The sequence below is a fragment of the Vidua chalybeata genome, chromosome 26, assembly GCF_026979565.1.
Source record: "Vidua chalybeata isolate OUT-0048 chromosome 26, bVidCha1 merged haplotype, whole genome shotgun sequence".
Lineage (NCBI taxonomy): Eukaryota > Metazoa > Chordata > Aves > Passeriformes > Viduidae > Vidua > Vidua chalybeata.
Genome location: NC_071555.1, coordinates 1,601,077 through 1,627,535, shown reverse-complemented (window position 1 = coordinate 1,627,535; position 26,459 = coordinate 1,601,077). Strand labels below are relative to the sequence as shown.

General features: G+C 51.9%; 1 protein-coding gene across 5 annotated transcripts in view; it reads right to left on the bottom strand.

The window, feature by feature from the left end:
- KANSL1 (KAT8 regulatory NSL complex subunit 1) overlaps positions 1-22,499 on the bottom strand; it is a 76,722-nt gene extending 54,223 nt beyond the window's left edge. The window contains exons 1-3 of one of the 5 annotated variants that reach the window (XM_053965013.1): positions 22,468-22,499; positions 21,805-21,948; positions 5,312-6,698 (exon numbers count right to left, since the gene is read on the bottom strand). In XM_053965013.1, coding sequence (XP_053820988.1) covers positions 5,312-6,615 — 1,304 coding nt within the window. In that variant the 5' untranslated portion in view covers positions 6,616-6,698; positions 21,805-21,948; positions 22,468-22,499. Of the gene's footprint in view, positions 1-5,311; positions 6,699-16,451; positions 16,560-21,804; positions 22,088-22,467 lie in introns of those variants that run through there. The other 4 variants (XM_053965017.1, XM_053965015.1, XM_053965016.1 and 1 more) reach the window with 4 other exon arrangements.
- Between the last annotated feature and the right edge of the window lie 3,960 nt (positions 22,500-26,459).

The window sequence follows — 26,459 nt, the reverse complement described above, 5'->3', positions numbered from 1 at the left end:
TCAAATGTTTTCCTCAACACAGCCCTGATCCAAATGCTATTCCTTGCACGTGTGACCCAACTCTGAGTGCTGCTTCACAGAATCCCAGATTGCTCTGGGGTGGAAGGGGCTTTCAGCCTAGATGGATAAATTTAAAGCAAAGCACCAAACTCCTCTCAGATGAAAGACAACCACGCTGCCTTATCTGAGGGCTGTGGATGGCCACTGACCTACACCAAACCTCCCTGCCATTCTCCAGTGAGGTCTGCACGAGGACCAAGCTTCTAATAAAAGTCAGAAACAACTTATTAGACACCCATAATATCTATAAAAAGTGTACTAGGACCAGCATCTCTTTGAGAAATAACTGACTATTCTCGTTTGCCCTCTTTCCTTAAAAGCAAGAGGGACTTGGAGTGTCCTACTTACTTCAGATACCTGATTAAGCATTTTTGAACGATCAGCTGCTCTATTGTTCTGCTTTCAAATGCTAAGCAAGAACACTTCAGGATTTGCTCTCTCTTTCTGAAAGAGCTTGCAGGACTTTTCTCCTGACCAACACATCAATGCTGAGACGAACAACTCACACAATACCTAAGCAAGTTCTCATAAACAGCTAAAAAATACAGTTAAGCACCTTGCTGTCATCAGTATCTACAAGCACAGCTAAAATTCAACAAAAAACACCCCCCAAATTGTCAAGCAGGTGACTGAAAAAGTGATAAAGAGGCAAACTTTTAGGATTGCTCTGCACAAATAATTTAGTGAAACATGTTTGTGAGCAGTAGGAAAAGTTTCCTTAGTCCCCATGGTGTGGGATTTGATTTCTGAATTACATGTGGGATCTGCCATCTGAACCATAGTTCCATGAAGTCATGGATTTGAGAAATATTATTTAATGGGCCTCGAGATACAGGCTTCATGATCATGTTCTCGCTTGAAAAACATAATCAAGGGAAAAAAAATCAGAATCTCTAAATCCCATTTCTCAGTCAGCTGATGCACCAACTGCAGCCACTCCTCAAGCAACCTCCAACCCAAGTGCCCCATGCATTCATCTCCAGCACAGGGCTTGGAAATCAGTGCTGGGAAAAGCAGCTGTGAGAAATCTTAATTACTGCTCCAAGCCCAGCAACTCTGAAATCCCAGCAGCACAATGTGGTGCAGTGCAGGGAGGAGACAACACACAGGCTGTGAAATGATTCACTGCAACACCGAAGTGCAGAAGGTGCTGGGCTTTCCCTTCAGTAAATGGGAATAATTAAAGTGTGCTCAGGCATCGTGGCCATAGGCACTGTAACAACCACAACTGGATACTACAGGGACTGTCTGACCCTTGGAAAGGTTCTGTGGGAAGCCAGTGGTGTGAGAAGTTGGTCACTAGGAACTTCAGTTCCCTCTCAGCAGCTCGATGCAACTGCCAACCAAACAGTGACTTTCCAGATAAGAAAACCTGAGCTAAAAGATAAGTCCCAGTTAAATATTTGGTTTCATTACCTTTTCAGAAAATTTTTCCATGGTACAGACTGAAGTTGAGGATTAGAGAGACTAAATCACCTACCACTCACCAGCTCATGTCTACATCACTGCATAGCATAGGTCACCAACCAGCCAAAAATAATTGACAAATTCTGCTTAAACTTGTCTGCAGGCAAATCCAACACAACCAAAGAAACCACCATTCTGGGAAGAGCTACAGTAAAATAAAGCTACAGTAAAACTGCAATAAAGATGCACAAGCCACATGAAGTATTTCCTTTTTGTATATATTAGCACAGGGACACAGAAACAACAGGACTTTGGTGACTTTCTAAACCATCACTCAGCCACACAAACCAGATTTCAGCCAGCAGTCCTCCAGCACTGGGAAGAATTCCATGCCCTTCTCTGAACCACATTTCACAAGCAGTTCCTGATCCCAGCATGCTGACAGCAACATAAAACCATGGAATGGTTTGGATTAGAAGGGACTTTAAAGCCCCTCCAATGCCACCCCTGCCATGGCAGGGACACCTTCCACTGTCCCAGGTGCTCCAAGCCCTGTCCAGCCTGGCCTTGGGCACTGCCAGGGATCCAGGGGCAGGCACAGCTGCTCTGGGCACCTGTGCCAGGACATGCCCACCCCCAAAGAGCACCTGGGCCCTTCCACAGTCGCACAGGTTTCTCAGGTGCTGCTGCCTCCAGTCACACCCAGCCAAGGAAGTTTAGATCCTCCACAGGGGAGACTCCCACCTGCCTTCCTCACCTCCTAGCAAAGGCAAAGCTGCTCTCTCCTGATCCTCCCCCTGCACAGCTCACACCTGTAGAGAATCTCAGCTGTGAAGCAGGCCTGTGCATTGCTAACCTGGCGGCAGACCCAATCCAACACGGTGGTCCTTGATGCACACAAAGCAAAGGACTCAGCACAGCCCAACCCTGCCTGCACACACCTGCCTTCCCCGTTGGCAGCCTGAGAACCAGGAGCACCTCTTTAAACCAAGCCCATGGCTGGCAGGCCTTCCCAAAGGTGTAACAGCTCCCTCCCTGCTTTGTTTATACATTACATGATGGCCTGGTTATGCACCTGAATGACAGCACCTTGCTGGGCAGCAGGTCTGGGAGTGCTTTAAAAGGACCTACCAAGCTCTGATACATCCCAAACACTACTGGAATGAAGAATTTCTCAGGGAGATGGTGCTCCTTAGCAGAGATCAGGCAGGTCAGAATAGTACAAATGCTTCAAAGTCTGTCCTTGACCAGATACTGATTCTGGAATGCCACCACACCAGAAAAACCCAAAGGTCAGCTCTTATCTAAGCATGATGTAAACATGTCTTTGTCTCTTTTGGGTGCTCCTGCTTGAATCTCCGAGGTGGTTGGTGACATGGCCACTCACAGCCAGCAGGCTCTGAGACACTGCTGGTGGCACAACTCTCACTAAAGGTCTAGAAGCAAACAGTAGATTTTTTTGGGGGGAAGGCAGGGGCATCCATAAGCAATGCAGAACCAAGGGATGGTGACTGAGCAATGAGAAGTGTACAGAATCACAGAATTGCTGGGGTTGGAAGGGACCTCTGGAGATCACCCAAGGCAGGGTCCCCTAAAGCAGGTTACAGGAACACATCCACGTGGGTTTGGAATGTCTCCATTACACACTTAAGATATTCTGTCCCATTAACAAAATTAAAATAATCAGGGTTTCTGTCTTCCTTCTAAAGAAGTAAATTCAGAAAGATGAAAAATCCAGCCCTCCTTGAGCAGCCTCTGCACTCACACTAACGTACAGCAATGACTCCGTACCATCGGCTGGCCCAAGGCAGCTTCCCAGTGGAAAACTCAGCTCTTCCCTTCCTGCCTGCTAGCACTGCTGGAAAAGAATGAGATTTAGATGTGCTCAGAAGCTCTTACGGTTGACTCGAGGAGCTCCACTAACAAGCACCAACACGCAGGCAGTGCCAGAGCTCGGGGCAGATGCCACAGCACCCATCCAACAGGACGGTCAGTGCCGGGACTGCTCATTACTGAATACCCGCAGGCACCAACTTTACACGGGGTTTGGTGGGCCTGGCCTAGATGCCAGTGTGCATACACACCAGCTTCTGAACCCAGAGACAATAGAGGGATCAGCCTTTTTATTAGCTTTCGAATCTTTGGCTTTTTAGGAGTATACTCAGAACGTGAAGGCATGACTAACGCAAAGGGCGGAGAAGTCAGCAAAGAATTTCACACACCGTGTCTCTGAATGCTGCACTTCCTCTTGGGATTAAGAGGAGTGGCAAAGAAATTTCACTTTGCTAGACAACACATAAAGCCATGAAACCCACAATATGGGAAATTTAGTATTATTTTGGATAGATTTTTAATCAAATATCTCCTCCGATAACTACTACAAGACTTAGAAACACAATTCTACTACTAATCCCAGCAGTAAGTTTGTGGATGTTTTATAAAACAGGAATAAAGTTACTAAACTCTTGTTTCTAACAGCACAAGAACCCCTTTATGTCTACCCAGGAGAGATCACATGATCAGCTAGCTACCAGCTTTGCACTGGAAGAAACCCAATCTCAAGCCACATTTATGACTTCACATGCAGAAATTCATCCTGCGCCACCATCCCAAAACATAATGTGACATTTAGCTGGAATCTGGTATTCAAAAGCTGTAACATCTGGTTATCAGCACTCACCCACATGAGCATGTTCTTGGAGGATGCTGAAGTTACCAAGTGCCCACTGTTCACATCCACCCAGCTCAGTAAATTCTGTGTCACACAGCCCTCAACCAGTCACTAACACAGTCGGGACAGCAGGTACCCAAATCCAATCACTGATTTCTGCAGAGAGATCTGAAGAGTCCCAGGACAGTGCAGGAATGCAGAAGTCCTGGTGACTATTTCCAGCCTGGATGGGAAAACCATTGGCATTCCAGCCAGGACCCCTGTGCTCCTGCAGGGACCTTTTGTTGACCGTGGTGATACTTCACAGACTGAGGTTCAATACATCCATCAGAGGGGAAGAGACCATCTACTGATGCAAGCAAGATTTCACACAGACTAGAGACAGAATATGGCCTTTTAAGAGATTTTTGCAAAATACTGTGGTATGCACTCCCAGGGAAAATTCTGCGTTTGGAACAAAAATTTCCCTTCTTCCCTGACCTGTCTCAAGACCTTTTGCCTTGAGAAGCATTTTCCTCCTCCACACACAAACTGACACCTAATACTTATGCAAACAGCATCCAGTTAACAACATAATTATGAAGCTGTTGTCATCATTTAATGCAACTCACAGACAAGAAGAAAATTCCCAGCAGTAATTTCCCAGATTCAAGAAGAAAACACACTCGTTTCACACTTCCGCTGGCACTTGAACCAAATCCTTTCTGAATACTTTTTTCCAGGCAGTCCATTTAACAAATAAAATAATTCCCCAATCATAAATATGCTGTCAGCTACACAGATTCAGACTGGCCTTACTTTACACAACAGGTTTACAATAAATATTCCCATTGAAAAAAAAAAACCAAAAACCAGCATTTCCTTTCAGGAGACAGGACCAAAGCATCTTGGAGAGAACTGCTAATGGCATTCCAGGTTTGTATCTGCAGCTCACACTACTCCAGCCAGCCATTATTTCCACGACTTGCTGCTCCAAAAGCACCAAAGACTATTTCCAGTAAGCATGAGGAATTTTATCTTCAGCGCTGTACATGCTGCAAACCACACCACGATGGTTTTAACAATTCTTTGACCTAAGACCATCCAAAATTTAGTGCTCCTACAAAAACCGTATTTCTATCTGCCACCTTCCACCTTGCCCCCCACCACCAAAAGGAAACGAGTGCTACTTACAGTGGTACGTGGGGTTGTTCTGGGTCTGCTTTGGTCAGTTCCTCCTCTTCAACGTCCGACTCTCCCCCCGAGCTGCTGTCAGTGACATCCGAGTCAAAGGCCTGCTCGCTGGATCTCAGGTTGGCCATGCCACTGGCCGTGAATCTCTCCAGTTCCTCCGATATTGAATCACTCTTCAGGAAGTTGCTCAGGCCTTCTGAAGTAACTGTCTCGCTCGCAGCTTTCCTCAAGGCTGCTTCTGCTTTTCTGGTCAACATCAGCTGGCTCCGATGCCTCAGGGGGTCCAAGGCTGGAAGCTTGCTCAGCGTTTTCTCCAAGAAGCCGCCCAACTGCTGCTGGATGTGTCTCTCCACCTGCTTCGCCTGCACCACCTGCAAGCGCTTCTGCAGCCGCCGGGCTCGGCTCTCAATGTCTGCCTGGCGCCGCAGCAGGGCCCTCGTCCTCATCTCGGAGTCCAGAGCGCTGTGGTGACCAGCCAGCACAGAAGGTTTCTGCTCCTCCAGCTTACTGCTCCCCAGGTCGGAGCGGCTCGCGACACCGGGCACGCGCGTGTCCCCACTGCCGCCCTCGAGCACCCACTGCTGCTCTGCGGAGTTAAGGGAGGATTTATTTGCAGTGCTATTATTGCTAAAGGGAGTTGCGTGCTCTGCATCAAGGCTTCTATGTGGAAGAGTGCAATTGGTCAACCCGGTCTTCAAGTCCCCCAGTTCAGAACCTCCTGTATTATAGTCAACAGTCTGGAGGGCAGCAGAAGGAGAAGCACACTTCCCACCATTCAGAGAACTAGAGTTTTCATGGTCTGAATTGGTACTTTTGGCCAATTTCTTGGCCAAGCCATTCACAGGCGCTTGTGGGAGAGGTGGCTGGCTATTAGTACTCATTGTTTTTAGATTCTCCAAAGTGAATTCCAACACTGGTTGCCTCCCCAACAGATCACTTGTTTTCAAAAAGGACTGAGATAAGAGAGAGTGAGATTTAAGGACTGTCTGCTTGTTGAAGACTCCTTGCAGCTTCAGAGGCTCTTTTGAAGAGACAGATGTTACATCCGAGCAGAGATAAGAGGCCACTAGCGGCTGCAGCTTGCCCAGCTCTTCCTTCGTGGGGTTGTTTCGGAAATCTAGACTGGGATCCTCCGGAGCAATGGCTTTCCTTTTGGTGCCGTTGGCAGCCAGGAGGATGTTGTTGGCGTTGCCGTTGCTCTCGGCACTGCCAGGCGACAAGGTGGAGGACGGGGGAGCCAGCTTGAATCGGATGTGGTGAGCTTCGGCTGCTGCGTCAGTGAGAGCGGGCGCCATCGCAGCCATTCAGCACAGAGACACGGGAAGTCCAGCCTCTCCCGCTGCCGAGGCCAGCTCCACTGCCTCCCACTGCCGCTCCCGAGGGCAGCCTGCACAGGGAAGGCAAAAGACACAGTCAGGCGCTGCACTTGGAGGAAATAAATCAAACGCTTCGCACAGCGGCGGCGAGATGCGGATGTGACGCTCGCGCTTCGCCACGCCGAGCGCGGCCTCCTCCCCCCGGGAGCCCCAGCCACGCTCGGCAGAGCCAGGGAACAGAAACAGAACCCACAACCCTCCAGAACCCCAGGATCTCCCACAGTTAGTGCCTGCCTGTAACTGCTACTTCCATCTTTCAGTTTATCCGTGAGCATACCAGAACCCTTCCAGGCCTCCATGAAAGCTCCAGCGCTGGATGCTCCTATTCTTCAATGCCAGCAGCTCACCAACTTCATCATTAAAATCCCTGAGCTACACCTATGAAACAGTTTTCAGTGCTTCTACTGCCAGCTCAGGGGTCTTAAAAATGACAGATTTGACTATAACATGTAACACAGACAGGGCTTGAGGGGAACAAATCTCCATATGCTTAAACTCCCAGTGGCTGAAGAAACCCCACCGCTTCCCTGAAACCTGGATTTCAAGAAAGTCACACTCTGGTGTATATGAAACCTGCTTTCCCAGAAGTACACTTCCGAATGAGCCAGGTGATTTCCAGTGTTAGCAATTCCCATTTCTCTTTCAAGAGCACGGATAAAGATTAACCCACACATGCACAGAGGAGTTCTACACTGGCTGTCAGAGTAAGCCTGGGTTTAATTCAACTAGTGCAAACAAATTAAAAGAAATAACTAAAAACTCTTAGTTTCTCCACATTGCAGCCTCTTGCCATCCACCTTCAAGTCTCTGGCCATTCACACACTTTCCTTACCACTAAAAGTGTCAGTGTTTTTAAATGCCTTTTTAAAGTGCATTCAAATAACCCACAGGACTGGCTGTATTGCCAGTGAAACAGTTACTTGATTTTCCTTTTACTGCTGAAGTTATTTAGCATCTTCATCAGATATTTCACATCAACTTAATAATAAAAAAAAGTTGCCTTGATCTCTTGCCTGATAAGCCAATCCTCTAATTTGACATAAATTTGCATAAGCATGTTGTAGCTGTTCATTAACACACCCCAATGACCAAATTAATGCACCACTTTACAGGAAAAGCAAGGACTATCTGAAGTTTTAATATGTTTAACAAGGAAAATTTCGCAGCCAGTTTTGTTTCTGGGCTCATCCAGTTGCTCCCAACATCAGATTCAGGTGCTTCTCTGTAACAGGGACCAGAAAGACATCAAGGCTGAAAATCAAAGTACTAGAACCTGAATTTTTGTGAAAAGTCAGAGATGAGTTAGAGAAACAAACCCACATTCCCACAGAGGGAAGGCTCAAAATTATTTGCTCTGTGTGGTTTCCAATGAGTACATACATTGGTCAACTCTCCAGCCCCTCACCAAGTCCAAAACACAAACCCTCCACAGTCCTAGAATCCCAAAATTATTTGGGCTGGAAGGCACCCTAAAGCTCTCCTGTTCCACCACCACTCCCCTGCTGCCCACCCTGGGGGACCAGTGTAGGGGTTCTGGGATTTGTCATGTCCCACCAGTCCCTCTCCCCAGGCTGCTCTCCATCTGTCCATCCTCCAGCCTGGGCTGGTCCCGAGGGCTGTCCCCGGCCAGCGACAGCACCCTGCTGACAGTCCTTCTAACTCATTCTCCATAAAATCCAGTTTTGTCTCCTCTCCAAGGAGGAGACAAGGAAGGAAGAATACACTCCCAGAGGAACCGACTTAAAAAAAAGCTGCTGCAGCAGAAATATCAAGATGCTGGAGGTGGGTTCAGGCTTCCCAAGTCCCCGACTCGCAGAACTTATGGTATTCTGTAACTGACTACACTTTATCCTTACTAAAAAAGGATCTGCATGTCTAAAAGTTTAGGCCACACTCACTGAAAATGGCTTTTAGTCACCATTTGGGTCCATAAATAAAAACTGAACATGCCTATTCAGGGAAGAAAGAAAAAAAAGGAATTTGCAGGGAACTTTCCACTTGTAACTAAGACACCCTTGGGAGAGGAGGGAGGAAGACTGTCAGAATAAAGACTTCCTCCACTCCAGCCTCCTTCCAACACCTTCACTAGAGACACACACCCTGGGAATGACTGCCCCTAAAAGGTTCCCAGTTCTGCAGAAACATGTGGGTTTCCCTTCCAGAGGGAACTCTGGCTCAGGGCTCTCCACCACAGTTACCACGAGACACGGAGGGTGGCTTTGGAAACACCCAACTGCAAAAAGGGCAGAAACTCCTCCCCTTGGTGCTAAATGATTCCTCATGAACAGAGCTGCACTGCACTGCAGCCAGTCAGGACTTTGCAGGAGATGCAGGCTGAAGTGAGTTAATTTGTAGGTCATCAACTTAAATTAACAGAAGTGGGAAACGGAAGCAAAACTTTGACACTGCTTTTTCCTCCGGGTTAGCAAACCCACTTGAAAACAGCAAATCCTCCTGCAAAGCTACTACAAACCTCCTTGGCTCCACTTTTCGTCCAGTGGACAGCATTTAGAATACTTTGGAAGCTGGGAAAGCCTCCCCTAAGAATAAGGCTTTGTTCTAGTAGCTTAAAGATGACCTCCAAAAATTATTGGGCCTATTTTTTGTATTTTATTTAAGTCCTTATAAACTCTCTGTGTGCTGGACACTACTGGCTTCTATAATACTGAATTAAAGTTCAACTTTTATGAGCAACCCCTGGAAAAGACATTAAGGAACATTTGTAAGCATGTTCCCTCCCCTCTGTTTATAAGTGTGGGCTGTTATTAAAGCTGTATTACACTTATCAGGAATTTCTTCCTAACAGGGAATTGGAGGGGAGAAGGTGTTAAGGCATCTCTGAGGAAGGAGAATAAAGAAATGGAAAGGTCACAGAACGGGAAGGGAAGGTCATTCACACAGTCTGAGGAACTTTCAGAGCATTCTGCTAAGTCTCACAATAACTGCAAGAATTATCCCCAATCTATTGCCTGCTCCCGGGACCCAAACTGTGCTGGCAAGTTCCACTGAAACTGCTGTCAGCCACCAGCATTAGCAGACCCATGTGAGCACCCACAGGTCCCCTTTTTCACTGTTTCCCTGCCAAGGGTCTTTAATTCCCAGCACTCAAGGTGACACACATGCTGCTCTGGCACAAGCCCTGCTGGTAGAGAACTGCCAGAGTGACTGGACACTGCTCCAGCTCCACCACCACAGCTCAACCCCAGCCCAGCCTTCAGCAGCCCTGGTGCAACCCCAGTGTTGGACTTGGCTTGGGAAGGCCCAAGAGGAGCTGCCTCTGCAAGGCCAACGTGGTGTTTACAGCATGACTTAAGCTAATTCTGAATGAACGTTCTTCTTCGTTTTCCCTTCAGAAGTAGAGCACTGCCAGAGCACTTAGCAGTAATTAACAGAGCCAAGATGAAAGGCTGCAGCAAGCAGGTAAAACCAGGGTAACCGTAACTCGCCCACCTTCCCTCGGTCCCCAGGAGTGCACGGGAGGCCACCGAGGCAGCAGAGCCACCAGGGCTCCTCAGGGGGCTTCACCCAACACCCCAACTCCTGGAACACTGAGCAGAGGGAGCAGTGGGACACGACTGAGGCAGCAATGGGAAGTCGGAGGGGCAGGAGGAACACACCCAGTCACACTACACCCCGGAGCAGCACCGGGTCATGACACCCCTGAAAACAATCCCCCGGCCTGCTGACTTATTCAACACCCTCTGCTTCTAAAACCCAATTTTACAATCGGACATTGAAAGGAGAACTGGGTTTCCAAGCACATGATTTTGTGCAGTACCCCAGAAAATAAGCCCAAAACAAACACAGGAAGTTTTGGCGCTCTGAATTCTTTGTGGAAGGAATTTCTTGGGGAGAAGCAGGCGCTGTGCTTCCAGTGTGGGTCATGAGAATCACGGGGAGCTCCGAGCACTGGACACAGGAGGCCCTGTCTAAACTCACTCCAGTTTGCCCCTGGAAGGGCTGTCCGTGCTCTCCCACCAGACATCAATCCCACCGTGGCACCCACCTGGATCCATCCCCTGTGCCCTCCATCCCTCCCTGCACTGCCCGGCCACACACATCCACCTCACACATTTATGTTCCTGGATTATGGTTCACCTCCCTGACATGATCCCAAATTCCTGCACTACTGCACCCTGAAACCCCTTCACCCCAAGCTCTGTCCTCCCCAAAACCAATTTCCTGACGCACACAAAGGTGCTGTTAGAAGCAATAGAAGCAAAGTTACCCTGAAGGAAGTGAGTATTTTACCAATTCCCACTTCCCCTCTCCTCCCCCGCTACAAATCAACAGTGCAGCCAGCTCTCGAGTCCGTGTGGTTACAAATATGTTTCAGTCAAAAAACCAAAACAAAGCACACAAAAAAAACCCCAAACTTGGTAAAATAAAATCCCTCTACACTTCATTTTGCAAGTAAAACACATCATCTGTGCTAATCTCAGCAGGCAACAACACACAGCAAATCCCTGAGCCCTACAAATATTTTCCACATCCACAATGTCCATCTACCAAAGTTACAATTGCACGTAACAGATTCTCTACGTGCCTTTTGTTATCACCTCTCAACATTCTGTAGTTGTAAGACAGGTGTTTACCAATTTAGAAAGGGATTTACATGAGAAGCAACTCTCAAAGCTTTAATTAAGGAAACGTGACAGGCAAGTACAGGACGATCACCTTATTGATAAGCCAGTTATCACGTGCAGACTGTGTGCTTGCAATGACCCACATTTGGGGAACAGGCTCTTTTCCTTTTTATATTAATTAAAAAACCGTTAAGAACATACACAAGAACCACAGGTTTTTACAATACACACATGAGTACATTCCACAGCTATTAACACTACAGACTTGCACCTAATCTCCCAGGAGAAAATAAGAATTTTAATAGTAAGAACATACCAGAAATATTACTGAGCTCCACTTTTGTTTGTTTCCAAAGAGAAGCCCTCAAGATTAAACTAAAAGCTGCTGTTTCCACTTCCTTGTCCACATGAGTGGAAGGGTCTGGTCAACTCTGAGATCTCCTTCTGCAAGAATAATTCTCTCTTACGCCTGTAAACTCTCATTGGATATAAATAAACCAAACCAATTGCATCATCTGAGGTAAAGGAGGTTTCATCAATATGATGTCAGAAAGAAAAACAGAAGCCACAAAGCAAGATTAACTGTCATCACTGCCAAAAAAATCTGGAAAAGTGAATAATTAAAAGCAAGAATGCCTTCACCTGGAAAATTAAGTGGCTGGAGATAAAAAAAACCCCATTGCTCTTAACCTACTCCTCAGAACAAAGTTGCAGTTTAGAGTCAAATCACAAGAAATATGGTTCAAAAATAATAATGGCATATCTGCAGAAAGCAGCAGCCGGTCAGAGACAAAAAATAAAAAATAAAATAAAATTTTAGAAAGCTTTAATTGTGAAATCCGGGTCTCCCCCATCCAGTATCAGAAAGATTTTGTTTTTCTTTCGCATAATCTGGGCAAGTTGCCCAGGAAAGATGAAAAACTGAACTCAGGACTCAGGGAGCAAGTTAAACAAAAAACAGAATTGCCTTTTAATTTTATAGATACATTTTCATTCACTAGGTACAGTCATACCCACCTTTGCTCAAAAGCACATAACTGTTTCCAAAACTCTTAACACCCCCCCTGCGCCATAAAATGGCACCACCTTAATATTTCGTATTTTATACTTAGTATTTCAGAACAAGGCAGTGGCTGTCACTACGAAAAGTCCTTTGGAGTGCCTTGGGATAACTGGCCATGTCCTCAGGAGGAAATAGCAGCCCAGAGAGGAGCAGAGCTAAGTGTCCCAAATCACCCGAGCCTGGCAGCCAAGTTTAAGGACTTTATTCTGACTGGTTCAGAGGTTGGATCCTCAGGACAGAGCGCTCAGCGGACTGATCTGAGAGGAGAGAGCACAGCCCACCACGAGCAACCAGGAACACGGTGACAACAGCTCCAGAGCAGAGACACTCGTTTAATCAAAGGTGATGTTCACTCACACATCACAGGTTCTTTTTCACAGGCCGTAATTACAGCCTGAGCTGGGCTTGCTCTTCCTCATTTAGTGCAAAGCAGCCTCGCAGTAACCTTCCCATCACACCCTCTGTCGCTGCAGACCTTGACAGGAAGTTATAAAGATTTCAGAGAGATGTTTCCTAACGTCTGAGAGCTGAAAATTAGAAATCTTTAAGGTCCACCTTCTGCTAAGGCCTCTGAAGCCTGAAGCAGCTCCCAGTACAGAAATATATATTTCAATTAAACTTTTCTTTCCATCAAATCTGAAAAAAAATAAGTTTGCAGCAAGAGATTAATTAACTCAGGCACAGATGAGGATGAGGCCTGTGCAGGCTGACAACTACCCCCATTTCCCCTCTTGAGATTCGATTTTGTTACCTTTCTCCCTCATTTTATCAGATAAACAGCTCAGTTTCATCACTAAAGTCAGATACTGCAGTCAGAACTCCAGACTTAAGTCTTCCCAGCTATTAACATCTCCCATTTCTCCGTTTGTCTCACTCTCCAAACTCTGGTAGTCACCTGCTGGCTGCACCTCGTGGCAGGAGAGATCCAGACTGGTTTTCTAACTTTCTTTAAAAAACCTGAACAAGACCCTTATCCAAACTCTCCTCTTCCAAAACCACAGCTCTGAACTCGGGCCGACGAGGACATGTGCAGGGTTTAATGGAATTATGTTTACTCAAGTTCTGCATCACCCAGACTCTTGCTGATTTGGGTATGACAACTCCTGGCCCAGCTGACAAAGAACAGAAAGCTTTTATTCCAATTTAAACGATTTGTCACAGAAAACTGCATCCTCAAACATGCAGCCAAACTCCTGTTTACAGGGAAGGATTTTCAAACCGAGTCTTTGCTGCTTTTCATTCCACATAGACATTGTATTCCTGGAAGTCATGAGCAGGGACATGGTATTTATAAAATGCAGCAACGGAAACGCTGCTTCTCAGATCACCTGCCACTGCAACTGCCCGGTGATCAGAGCTCTTTTTAATGGAAGGATAAACATTGGGAAGAGAGGCAGGCATGCAGAACTTACTCATTATTTGGTCTCATCACTATGCGATCCACCTGAGACCCTTCCAGGAATTAAATTCCCATTTAGACCTAAGTTGACCCACCTGTTTCTCTCACAGTCCAGTTAAAAAAAAAAAAAAAACAAACATAAAAATGGAAAATCAGGTGCTGTTTGGGTTCAGGCTGAGATACCACTGACCTACTCTCAAAAAATGGTCCCAGAAAAAGACAATTTTCCAGTAGAGGAAAATTGTAGGGAAGGGGATGGGGGGAAGGCCCAGAAATAAAAATATGTGCTGCTTGCCCTTTCTCCCATTCCCCAAGCTTTACCCTTTCCCTTGGGCTGGGCCTAGGAATCCTCAGGCCTTATCTTTACCTCGCTGTCCATTAAGTCTCATCCTCCCTGGAAAAGCCTTTTGAGGTTCCTGAGGACAGGCAGCAAGTGGAGCCCGAGCAGGGAAGGGTGGAGTGCTGGAACTCCAGAGACAGTCTTTGTTCTAGGCGTTCATTAGATAATGGCAGTGGCCTTCACCAAAACACGAGTTATAAACAGGGTAAAAGGAAGTGACTTTGGTCACAGAACCGCTCAGTTTTCACCCCTGCCTTGCATGATGTCACACTCTCACCAGCTCTCCGGTTACCGGATGATCTCCAAGAGCAAATGGGACTGAAATACAGCATTTAAAAAAAAAAAAAATAAAAGGCAAAAGAGGGGAAAAAAGGCATAAGAGAAAGCCACAGCCACATCTGCCTGGTCATCTGCTGCTTTATCACCTCTGACGAGGGAACACAAGTCATTCCTCATTGCTAAATCATTACAAATCAGCTATAACAGTACCACAACCAAGTTCCACAATTAACTGCTCCTGCAGCATATCAATCCATTAAGCCCCACACAGCTGTGCTACCTTGGCAGTGCGGCTACAGGGAAAAAAAAAAAAAAACAAAAAAAAAAAACCACCGTCCCCATCCCCGCCGCGCCAAAGCCGAGCCGCCCGTCCCTGGTGCGCGGGGGCGGGCGGGGAACCGAGCGGGGAACCGGGCAGGGGAACCGGGCTCCAGCCGGCCCCGGCCCGGGGCTCTCCCCGCTCTGCTCCACCGCCCCCTCCGCCGATTTAAAACGCTGCTGACTTCTCAATTAAAGAAAAAAGATATATAATCAGCTTGACGAGCGTCGCTGTTCCCGTGCCAGAATGGAAATCCAAGAGGATACGCTAAAGCAGGGAAGAGCATCAGAGGTTCCTCCATGAAAACAAAGGCTATAAAAAGGACAAATATGGTTTTAAAGAGAAAACGCCTGTAACGCAGACGGATCCCTAGACTGCCAGCCCCGGCGGAGGTTCAGAGGCTCACACGGCCACACTCGCACCTCACCCAGCCCCAGAATGTTTTATCCCCCCAGCGAGTCCTGCCCCGACTTCCCACCCGAGAATCGGGCTTCTTCCTCACCTTATTTTCACAGGCACAAAGCACCCTGTACACAACACACGGCATGATGTAACCACCAACACGGCCGTGGCCCAAACCAGTTCAAAATATAATGGTCAGTCAAAACAAATAAAAAACCTGCAGTTCCTCCCATATCCTGACCGGTTTCATGGAAAACTACAGTTTGTCATTCAAGTGCATTTTACATAACAGGGAATATAATCTATGGAGCGCCTGCTTTCTGCTCCACCTGGACACAAATTCAAGGAGAGGAGAGATGACACCTCGGTTTGGAAGGTGGGTCTGATTTTTGGGGAGCAAATAAGTTTAGTTCCCAATATATTTAGCTGCTTTATTTTTCCTCCTACATAACCCCCATTTATACCCCAAATGATGGAAATTTCTCTGTAACCAAGCACTGGAAGATGCTAATCCCGTGATGGAAGTAAACACACGTAGGGATCACGGAAAGCATTTCAGGGTAGCCGGACCCTTCCAGCTTCTTTTGGGGAAAATAATCCTGGATCGGCAGGGCCGGTTCGAAATAAATAAAATATAAAATATGCGGCTGGAAAGTAAATACAGGGAAATGGTTTTGGAGCTCGAAGCCACCTGGAAAATGACGCTATTGTGCACCCCGGGAGCAGGGAGAGCGCCCGGTGACACGGCTCCCGCCGGTGACAGCCCACCGGGATTACCGGCACCGCTCCGCTCCTATTTTCCAGGCGGATTTGGGGCCGCGGGACCTGCTCCCTCCACGCGTTTTGCAAGCTTTGAGGTTATGCAATTTAATTTTTTTTTTTTCTGTTTACTTTTAAAACTTCGCGTGTGCCCCCCCTCCACCCACCCCCCCACCCCAGCCCCCCTTTCCCACCAGGTTAGGGAACGGTGCCCCCCCCCCCCCCCCCCCCCGTCCGTCCCTTCCCCTCCCCGGGGGCAGCGGCCACGTGAGAGGCCCCGGCCCGACCCTGCGGGACCCCGGGGCCGGGATTTCAATGTAGAGCGGCGCCGCCGCCCCCCGCCCGCGGCGCCCCCCCCCCCGCCCCGGGGAGACGCAGCACCGGGGGCGGCGGGCGGGCGGGGGGGGGGGGGTGCGGGGCGGCTCTCCTGCCGCGACCCCCGCACTTTCCGCCGCACCGGGGAGGGGAAGGGCAGGGGAAAGGAGGGGGGGGGGGGGCTCGCAGAAGTTGGGGCGCGGCGGCGGCGGGGCCCGGCGGGGCGCGGCGGCTCTAACAAAGGGGCGGCGGGGGAGGCGCGGCGGGCGCGGGGCGGCGGGCGCGGGGCGAGCGGCACCTACCACGTGACGAGCGGCGAGCGCGGTCCGGGCGGGCTCGGCCGCGGCGAAACGGGCGCAGTTCGCAAACAAACCAAGCGGGCCCCCCCGGGACGAGGGGCGGCAGCCGCGGCGCCGCCGCCACCCCCGGCGCCCCCCCCGCCCGCCCCGGCGGAACGGGGGATGGGCTCGCCCGTCTCCCTCGGCGGCCGCAGTGCTGGGGGTGGGGGGGGAGGGGGGGAGCGGGGCCCCCCCGCCCCCGGGTCGGAGCGCTGGGGCGGAGCGGGCGCTGCGGCGCTTCTCGTCGGCGCGCCCGGTCCCCCCCTGCTCCGGGCGAGCGCGGCGGCGGCGCGGCTCGAAAATGGCGGCCGGGCTCCTTCCCTGCCCTCCCCCTCCCGTCAGCCGGAGAATGCACCGGGGGGAAGGAGGAGGAGGACGGCGAGGAGGCGGGGGGGGGGGGGGGGCGGGGGGGCGCCGCCGCAGCGCCCCCGGCGGCCGCGCCGCGCAGCGCAACCCGCGCCCGCCCGCAGCCGGGGGGCCCCGCCGAGCGCCCGCCGCGGCCGCGCGGAGGAGCTGCAGTGCGGGAGGGGAGGGGAAGGGGAGGGAGGGAGGGGCGGGCACCGGCACCGCCGCCGCCGGCGGGGAGGGAGGGCGGGGAAGGGGAGGGAGGGGCGGACCCGCCGCCTTTTGTCCGCCCGCCGCGGCCCCGCCGCTGCCGGACACCGCCAGGGGGAGCCCGCGGCGGCGCGCGGGGCACGCCGGGAGTTGTAGTCCGCCCGCCCCCCCCCCCCCCCGCGGCCGGGGACACGCGGGACACGGCGCCGCAGGAACGCCGCCGCTTTAACCGTTTCCTGCCCAAAATGCGCGGCACTGCCCGCTCTGCCACCGCAAGCTCGCTCCCGTTAAAAATGAAATTAAAAAAAAAAAAAACAAAAAAACTTTCGCCGTTTAAGCGTTTCCCCGCCATAGTGCACGTCACCCTCTCCCGTGGCCACCCGCAGCCCCGGGAGCTCGCCGCTGGCCCGGCCCGCACTGCTCCTGCCACGGTCCCCAGCTTCATTGGCAGGAAATGTGCGCGAACGCCCCAGCCGGGCTCGGGCTGGCCCCGCTCCCGCAGCGCCAGGCTGGCTTTGGGGACACGCAGGGTGCCTGCTGCTCCCCCCGGCTCCTGCCCCTCCTCGCCAGCTCCGTCACATAGGACACACTAAGAGCAAGAAAGCATTCGTTTGGGACCGCAGAAACCATTTCACCTCTCTGACCTTCAGTCTGGCCGCCTGCAGGCGGGTGACGCTGACTGTGCCCAGCACAGACCCCGGCACTCCCGGGGTGCCACAAACCCGCTGGAAATTCCAGCCAGGCAAAGGCTCTTCCCTGCTCTGCTGCCTCCACAGCAGGAACGCAGCTCTGCCAAGAAAAAAGTGCTTTATACCATGGTTTGCCTGCAAAGGGAAAGAGCTACAGCAGTGCCAGCTGTGCTCACCGAGAGAACCTGCCCCGGGGAGCTGCGCCGAGCGAAAAACAAAACCTGTCCTGCTCGACTGCAGAACTAGGTAAGGAGGAATCCTCTTTCCAGCATGGGCAATCCTGGCCTGGATTATGCAGCACACGCAAGTTTATTTCCTCCTCGTGATTCAAGTGCCAGCACCACGCACGGCAGTTCAGTACCACAAAAGCAGAAATACCCTGAGCTGGGAGGGATCAGGGTCCACTCCTGGCCCTGCACAGGAATCCCACCACGTGCCTGAGCAATGCTCCCCTCCTCTAAAAAACATTTGGAGATACAGAGTCAAGACACTACTGTTACTCTTTAAAATCCAGTATATTGCTCAACAAACCACACCACGGCACTGGTCATTACAGCTGGGTTTTCTGGGCCAGGAAATTCACATTTTATCATTTTTCTAAGGGCGTGTGTGACCAACCTAGGCTTGCAGCCAGAGCCACCCCAGAGGTCTCTGCTGACCACACAAATGCTCAAAACGCAGCTTATACCTAAGCGTTTTTCCAAGAAAAATATTCAGCTAAGGACAGCAGCGAGACTAATGCAGGTTTTTATGCCCTAGCAGGGAGCTGCTGACAACCAGCTCCACTCCTGGGCTGTCCCCTGCTGTCCCCTCAGTGATGGCCATTCCTCATTCCCCACACAGCCCCGGGCTCAGCACTCTCATGCAGTACCTTAAGAAAATGGGTGTAGAGACCTCGAACACGGGTTTAAGTCAGTGATGAAACAGTGCCAAGGAGGACAGCAGGGCAGTGTGTTATCAGCAGCCCCACGTCCAGCACCCAACGGGGTCACACAGTGAACACTATCTATTCTTAAGGGTAACAAAAATACCTTTTCTGAAAGACAATTGCACGAGGAACTCAGCAGCTGCACACTCTGTCCTGATCTCCTCGTCTCACTTGGAGAGAACTTTAGGGACACAGGACCCTACGATGGCACGCAAACCTCTGGTGTTATTGGCTTTTTAATCTACCTTGAATCAGAGCTCAGCTAAAAAGCAGTAGCAGCAACAAATGTGGTTTTATACTGGAACAGAAGAGTGAGGACAATCTGTTGTTGAGGAAGTTAAAAGAAATTCCTGTGCAGTAAAGCTTCTGATCTTTTGTTCACTGTGCAGTGCAGGACTTTGTGCTGAGGCACAGACCAAGAGCCCAGATTCCAGCACAGGTCTGGATCTTCCTGCAGCACAGACACAGCTGCAGCTTCCATCGTCCAGCCTGACCTGGAGACGAGTGGCAAAAATTGCTGTGCAGTGTAAAATTACACAGCCTTGGCCTCTGACACGTACCTTCTATGGCCCTGCCAGTCTCAGTTTCCCACTCAAAACTCTGCCACAACTGGTCACCTGGCCACTCCTGGACCAGCCACCTACCTGTCCCTCACACAGGATGTTCCTGATGTGGAGATGCCCCCCATGAACAAGAGCAGCTCTCCCCAGTGAAGCCCCATTTTTACAGCATCATCCTTTGAATTGTCCTCTTCTGCCAAGCATCCAGAACACTCAAACCACAATATCTGGTGAGGGCTGTGTACCCAGCTACTCACACCTAATTGTTACCTCATCTTTCCACCTATTAATCCTCATTACTTGCTCTGATTGGACCTGCCTCAGACATTTAATAGTCTCTATACAATAAGTATATGCATATCTGTATATAAAATAACTCTTCAGTGTTATTATTTATGACTTTTGAGCCTAAAACCATGCTATTTCAGTTTGGGAAACATCCTGAATGTGGGAAAGGTGGATGGCCACTAAAAAACACAGCGATGAGACTCTACCTGCTCTTAATAACAATACTTCCTATGACAAGTCCAGCGTGGGAGAATCAGAGCCCAGGCAACCACAGGGGAATGGCAACGGGAAGGAGAAGGCAGCGAGTCCCCGTTCTGTGAGCACGGCACAGCCAGAGCAGCACATTCCCCTGGGAAGGAGCAGGCAGGGCTTCCTGCTCCTCTGCTCCCACAAACCTCCTGCCCCTCTGAGGAGCTGCGGGTAATGAGCTTCACAGAACCCAAGGGCTGGAACTGAGCTGGTCTCTTTTGTGACAAATAAAACGCTGCAAACTGTGACAATAAAACACTGCAAACTGCGACAATAAAACACTGCAAACTGCGACAACACCAGGTGCCAGGAGCTTGAGCACAAGTGGGGGGGTACCGGTGAGAACAGCCCTCAGACAGGTCCTAGCAAAGAGCTGTAAAGCAATTCAACTTGTGACACGCTCAACACACTCCAAAAATCAAGGTCCAGCAAGATCCTCCCCTCCAGAAGCAAACGCCCCTCAGCAGAGCTGCCGAGGGTGCAGCGGCCGGGCACCCCGATGGCTGGACACCCCGAGTGCCCCAGCAGCACACGCAGGCACTGCTCCTTCCCCCAGCTCCTGCCAGCTCACAGGAGGCACAAAGGATCCAGGGCACCCTCCCCGGGGCCCTTCCCTGCCCTGCTCCAGCAGGGAAGCCCAGCCGGGCCCTCCCGCAGCCTCCCAGCCACCACCCCAAACCAGCACCTTCGCCCCATCCCACAGGGCCTGCAGCTCTCTGAAATCTCACTGGGCTTTTCTCCTCCACGGTTTTCCAGACTGCAGCATGAGACCGAGGAGTTGGCGTTTAGGATGGGGACAAATGGGACGCTCACAGGGCTGACAACACCCCAGTGCCCACGTGGGTGAGGCTCCACGCAGCCACACATCAAACCCCAGCACGTCAGCATGTGCCACTTTGGAAATGAAGACAAGGCTGCAGAGAAGTTGTCTCCTAATTCCCACCAGTGTCAGCAGGAGCTGGAGCAACACAGATTTCCAAGGTATTTCGTGGTAACCTCCAAAACCCACAACAGGGAGATTTAATTCCACTTTTAAAGCCCACAAAACAACTCACTGTTATTCTGTGTACAAAGAGCAAGAGCTTTGCTGCTGCGTTGGCCGACTGGAGATCAGATACCACAGCAGATTTGGGTAAGGTCAGTGTGAACGGATTGAGATAAGATTTTTGGTTTTCCCATTACAAGAGAATTTGTCTAAATTCAGCCTCAATAATTGGCCTAAAGTCAGGCTGCTTTGGCTTGTAGATTTATGAAAAGAGGGAAATATCCTTCCCTTTAGCACTTCTCTTCAGGTTTTATTCATCTGCACAGAACTCGATTCCTGTTCCTGAGTGTTTAGGACACATTTTTAATGTGTAATAATATCAGCAAGGCAAGAGATCACTTTTCTGAATAAGCATCAGCAAAGCCCTGCCAGGCTCTACTCCGGACCCAGGAGCACCACGGCTGCCTCACACACAGGGAACAGAACTGTGAGCAGGAAACTCCAGCTTTAGACCTTTGGTTTTCACAGGACAAAGCCCCTCTGACAGGTGTACACAAAAGTCTTTTGATACTATAAATACATATATAAACCACATCAAATCAGCAAGTTAAAAAGACCTTATGGTGTAAACCTGGGGTTTAAGGATGAACACAATAAAGAGAGGGAAAAAAAAAAAAGCAGGAGAAGATCTTTCTTTTTCTGGGCAAGTCATGCCTTGATGTCTTGATGCTGCTGCACACAAGGACAGGTAACACCTGTAAATACATACACGTGCTCCCAAGAGGAGCCTCCACATCTCTTCACTACAGGCATTGGAATGGCTTTGGAGAGAGAAACACCCTGTACGCACACACAGGATGAATCCACGCTCCCAGCCATAACACCAAACCTCCATTTTAAAGTTCTGCATCAGCCAAGAAACTACGTGCAGGGCTCCAGCGTCATCCTGCACGGCCAGGAACCGACGCAGCACCTGCCAAGGCACCTGAGCACACCCGAGCGGGCCGGCGCCGGGCACCGGAGAGCCCCGAGCAGCCCGCTCAGCGGGGCAGACGGGACGTACCTTGCTGGGCATCTTGGCCAGGCCCATCCTCACACCTGCGCTCCAGGTGGGCAGCCCGGGGACGGCCTCCGGATCCTTCCAGCCGACGCCGGCGGGATGTAAGTTTCTTATTTATTTACTCGAGGAGGTGGGAAAGTCCGGGAGCTGGGGACAGAAAGCGCTGTCACAAGGGGGCCCCGCCGCCCCCTCCCACCGTTACCTCCATCCCGCCGCGGGCCGGCCGGCGGGGCCGGGCCCGGCAGCGCTCGCAGCGCGGCCCGGGGCGCGGGGGGCTGCCCGCACCCCCGATCCTTCTCGAAGCCCCCCGGGCCCGGCCTCGCTTCCCCGGGCTAAAATGGAGGCGTGGGGCGGGCGGGGGGGGGGACCCCGCTCCACACGGAGCCGGCCGGGCCCGGCCCCCCCCCCACCACAACCCCGCGGGGCAGCGCGGTGAGGCGGAGCTCTCCCGGCGCCCCGGGCCCGCCGCGACCCTGCCCGCGACCCCCAACTCCCGGCCGGGAGCAGCCGCCCGCCCCCAGCCCCGCCGCGGCCCGGCCCCCCGCAGCCAAGTTGCGGGACGGCGAGGCCGGGGCCGGCGCTGCCCGCGGGGGCGGGGGGGGGGCCGCGACCCCCGGGCCGTGCGCGGCGCCCCCCGCCCGCTCCGCGCCCCCCGCCCGCTCCTACCTGCGCCGCTCCGCCGCCTTCAAGCGGGGACCTTCCGCCCTCCCCCGCGCCCATTGGCTGCGCGCGGGGCATGGGCGCGCCCCATTGGCTGCGGCCGCGTCAATCAGCGCGGGGGGGGCGGGGCGGGCGGTGATTGATGCGGTGCCGCCGCTCGGCCCCTGCCCCGCGCGCCCCCCCCCCCCCCCCCCCGCCCCCCCCCCCCCCGCCCCGGGACCCCCCCCCCGCCCCCGGTACCGGCCCCGAACGGGGGGTCCCGGGCGCGCCCCCGCCCCCCGAGGCGGCCGCGGGTCCGGCCGGGCCGCGGGAGCGGCGGGCGGGGGTCGGCGGGGGCGGCCCCGGGTGCGGGGCGGGGGGCGCGGAGCGGGGGGACGCGGGGCGCCGTGTGTCCCGCAGGTGGCACCGGGGCGGGAGCCGGGGGACTCGTGGGGCGTCCCGCGGGGCCGCAGGCCACTCGTGCCCCGTGCGGGGCGCGGGTCCCGCGGCGGGGAGAGAGCTGCCGGGGGAGCGGAAGGCGCCGCGGGGACACCGAGCCCCGGCGCGGGTGACGGGGGCTGCGGTCCCGCCGGGGACACCGGGCCCCGGCCCACGGATGGCAGCAGGCCCGTGTCCCCTGCGTGGCCCTGGGCCCGTGTGCCGTCGCTGCCGCGGGGCCCTGTCCCAGCGGGGCTGGGGCTCTGCTGGCCCGTGGCCCCCAGGGAGCCCAAGGCACGGGACTCGCCCCGGTCCCTTGGGAGCCACACGCCGCTGGCCTCAGGGTCACCGCCCCGTCATCTCCTCCTGGACACAGAAAACTCTTCCAGTGGCTTCTCCTGACCCCGGCTCTGGGCACAGCCATGCAGCTCTCTCCAGCTGCTGCCGCTCCTGCTTTTTCAATTTGTCTTTTAGTTGTTATCCCAGTCACGGGACAGGTTTAATTCCAATAAAAGACGCAACTCCATGTCCCACAGGCCAAAAAGCAGGTGAGCTCCTTCACTTCTCACAGGAGGTCCAGGGCAATGAGAGTCACTGTTTCCCTTTGGGACAGCAGAGCTGGGGAGAGAGAATCATGGAATCCTGGAATGGTCTGGGTGGGAAGGGACCTCAGAGCCCAGCCAGTGCCACCCCTGCCATGGCAGGGACACCTTCCACTGTCCCAGGCTGTGCCAAGCCCCAGTGTCCCACTGGCCTTGGGATCCAGGGGCAGCCACAGCTGCTCCGGGCACCTGTGCCAGGGCCTTGCCAAACTCTGAGTAAAGAACTTCCTCCTAACATCTAATCTAATTCTCTCCCAGGTTAAAAGTGATTCCCCCTCTTGTTCTATCTACCTGTGTAAAAGGTTACTCTCCCTTTTTTTTTCTAAGCCCCTTTCAGGACTGGAAGGAATTTTGGGATGCTCCGAACACACTTTGAGAGGTGGCCATCCTGATCCCACACAGAGCAGCTGCAGTCACTGTCCTTGCTCTCCTGCCCCAGGGAACATGAAACAACCAGGTTGTTTTTTCTGGTTATCATGGAAAATCCAGACTATGACCTTCTTCTGAGGTGACAAAGTTTAAAAGCACTGGGATCCCTGCCTTAGAAAAACCCAGTTCTGCTCCATTAGAAATAAAAAGCAGTTTGTGCTCGTGGATCAGCTCTCACTCAAAAGTCACAGACTTGGACAGAGGGACAGAAAATAAGATGTTGCAGCAACACAGTCAAGAACAAGAGAACAGGAACAAACCTCAGTAAGATGTAGGTGCTCCTAAACAGCTCCTGGTGCTCCCCACACGGCTGTGGCTCAGCCCTGGAACCATGGACAAATCCAAGTTCAGCACTGCTTTGCCTTTCTCTGGAGGCACCTAAAGCTCAGCCTGCCTGAGCAAAGCCCGGGTCCAGCACTAGGCAGAGCCCAGCTGCATCACCCAGCCCCAGCCCACACGGGGAGGCTGCAGTGGGGCACAGAACAGCTCAGCTCTCGCTGCAGGGCAGGCACTCAGCGACCCCAGACAGGAACAAATGGCCAGGAGCAACAGGAGAAATGGGAGAAAGCAGGGGGGAGCAGCTGGGAACGGGTTCCTCTCAGTGTTGCTTGTACAGCCAAACTCAGCTCTCAAAAATTACTGGATTAGGTTGGGCAAAAATAAAAGGTTCAATCCAAGATGCCTACATGCAGCAGGAGGAATTTCTGCACAGCCATCCTGGGAAGCTTTTCCTCCAGGTCTGGAACTGTAAGAGACTGTGATAATTAATTTCTCTGCTGAGCAACAACAGCTGCAGCCACAGGGTGGGGACCTGCTATGGAAGGCAGAGAAAACAAAAAGAAAATAAAACTAACCTGCTCCATACCCAAGAGCTTCTTGAATCTCCTGTTGCTTCAGGATGGAAAGTGAGGATGAGCAGCAACAACTTCTCTGGGCAGCCTGTGCCAGGGCCTCACCAGGAAGGATTTCTCCCCAATATCCCGTTCATCCCTGCCCTTGGGCAGTAGATGGACACATGGCAGGACACATTCCCTGTGTCCTGTGTCCATCCCTTGTCCCCAGTCCCTCTCCAGCTCTCCTGGAGCCCCTTCAGGCCCTGGCAGGGGCTCTGAGCTCTCCCTGGAGCCTCCTCCCCTCCAGGGGAGCACCCCCAGCTCTCCCAGCCTGGCTGCAGCCCTGGAGCAGCCCCGTGGCCTCCTCTGGACTCGCTGCAGCAGCTCCAGGTCCTTACACCCAGTGTCACACCCATGCCACACCTCCCACCTCACCCAAAATTCCAGCCAGGACCTTGCAGCCCTCTTGGACGGCTGTGGTAGATTTACGGGTGACACATGGAGGCAGCACAGGACAGAAAAGAGCCCTGTGCACCCCAAGGTGCCCTTAAACCTTTCCCAACCTCTACTGAACTTCTGAAGGACAAATCCCACCCCTGACCCAAAGCACCTGGGGCTAAGCCTGCTTTTAAAAGTAATTTATTTGGATTTTCCACATCCTTTCATGAATTGCAAATATATTAACAGAAAAGACTTTTTTCCCCCTAGGACTGTACAATTTCTGAAATTAAAAAAAAAATCAAGAAAAGCAAAAAAAAAAAAAAAAAAAAAAAAAAAAAAAATCAAGGACAAATTACATTGTTTCAATGCAAATAGTAACACCACACCCATACTTTGCATTCTTCCACAGTTTTGTTGTAAGAAAATGACAATTCCCTAATTCTCTTCAGTGAACACTTCCTCACCTGCCTGCCAGTGCCTCCATGCTCAGCCTCTTCCTCTCTGTCCCTCCTCAAAGAGCCAAATTTGCATCCTTCAATACTAATTTTGTGTTTTTCCTTAGAACATAAAACAGCAGCAAGGGCTAAATGTGACCCTGGATTCTTGGGAAAAAAGAAAATACCTTTAAGGTAGGATGAACATACAAAGCCAGGAATGTTTTTACGTATTAAATCTTCCAAATAGCAGAAAACATCCTTTGAACAGCCCAGCTCAATTAAGAGCTTTTTCCAAGGGGTTGAAAGTTTTACTGCAGTTTTCAGGGAACAAATAAAAAGGAAAAAAAGGCCCCACAATTCCTGGATCTCTGGTCCTCACATGAACAACATTTGTTATGGAAAAGTAAATAGCACCTGCTTCCTCCAGCTTTTTGCTTAGAAAATACGCTGGGAACCAAAAGGAAGCCAATTAACACGGTAATTAGTGGCATTCCACAAGTGCTGCCTGCAGACCTTACCAGGAGGTGCTGCTCAGACTCCTCTGGTGAGGGATGTGTTGGGAAGCTGCCACAGCTGGAGCTGGAAAACCACAGCAGGAGAGGCACAGGAGCAGGGCCTGGGAGCTCTGCCCTGGGTGCAGACCAGCTCCAGGGAAACCTGAGCCCTGTGTCTTCCCCCAGGGAAGGCTCTCGAGGAAGGGGCAATGAGCCCAGGGCACCCTCAGCCCCAGGAATGCCTGTGAGACCCTCACTCAAGCCCAGATGTGCCTCCTTCAATCATCAGTCAATCCATCAGCCTTCCAGACCCAGCTGATCAAAGTGCAGGACACAGGCACAGAG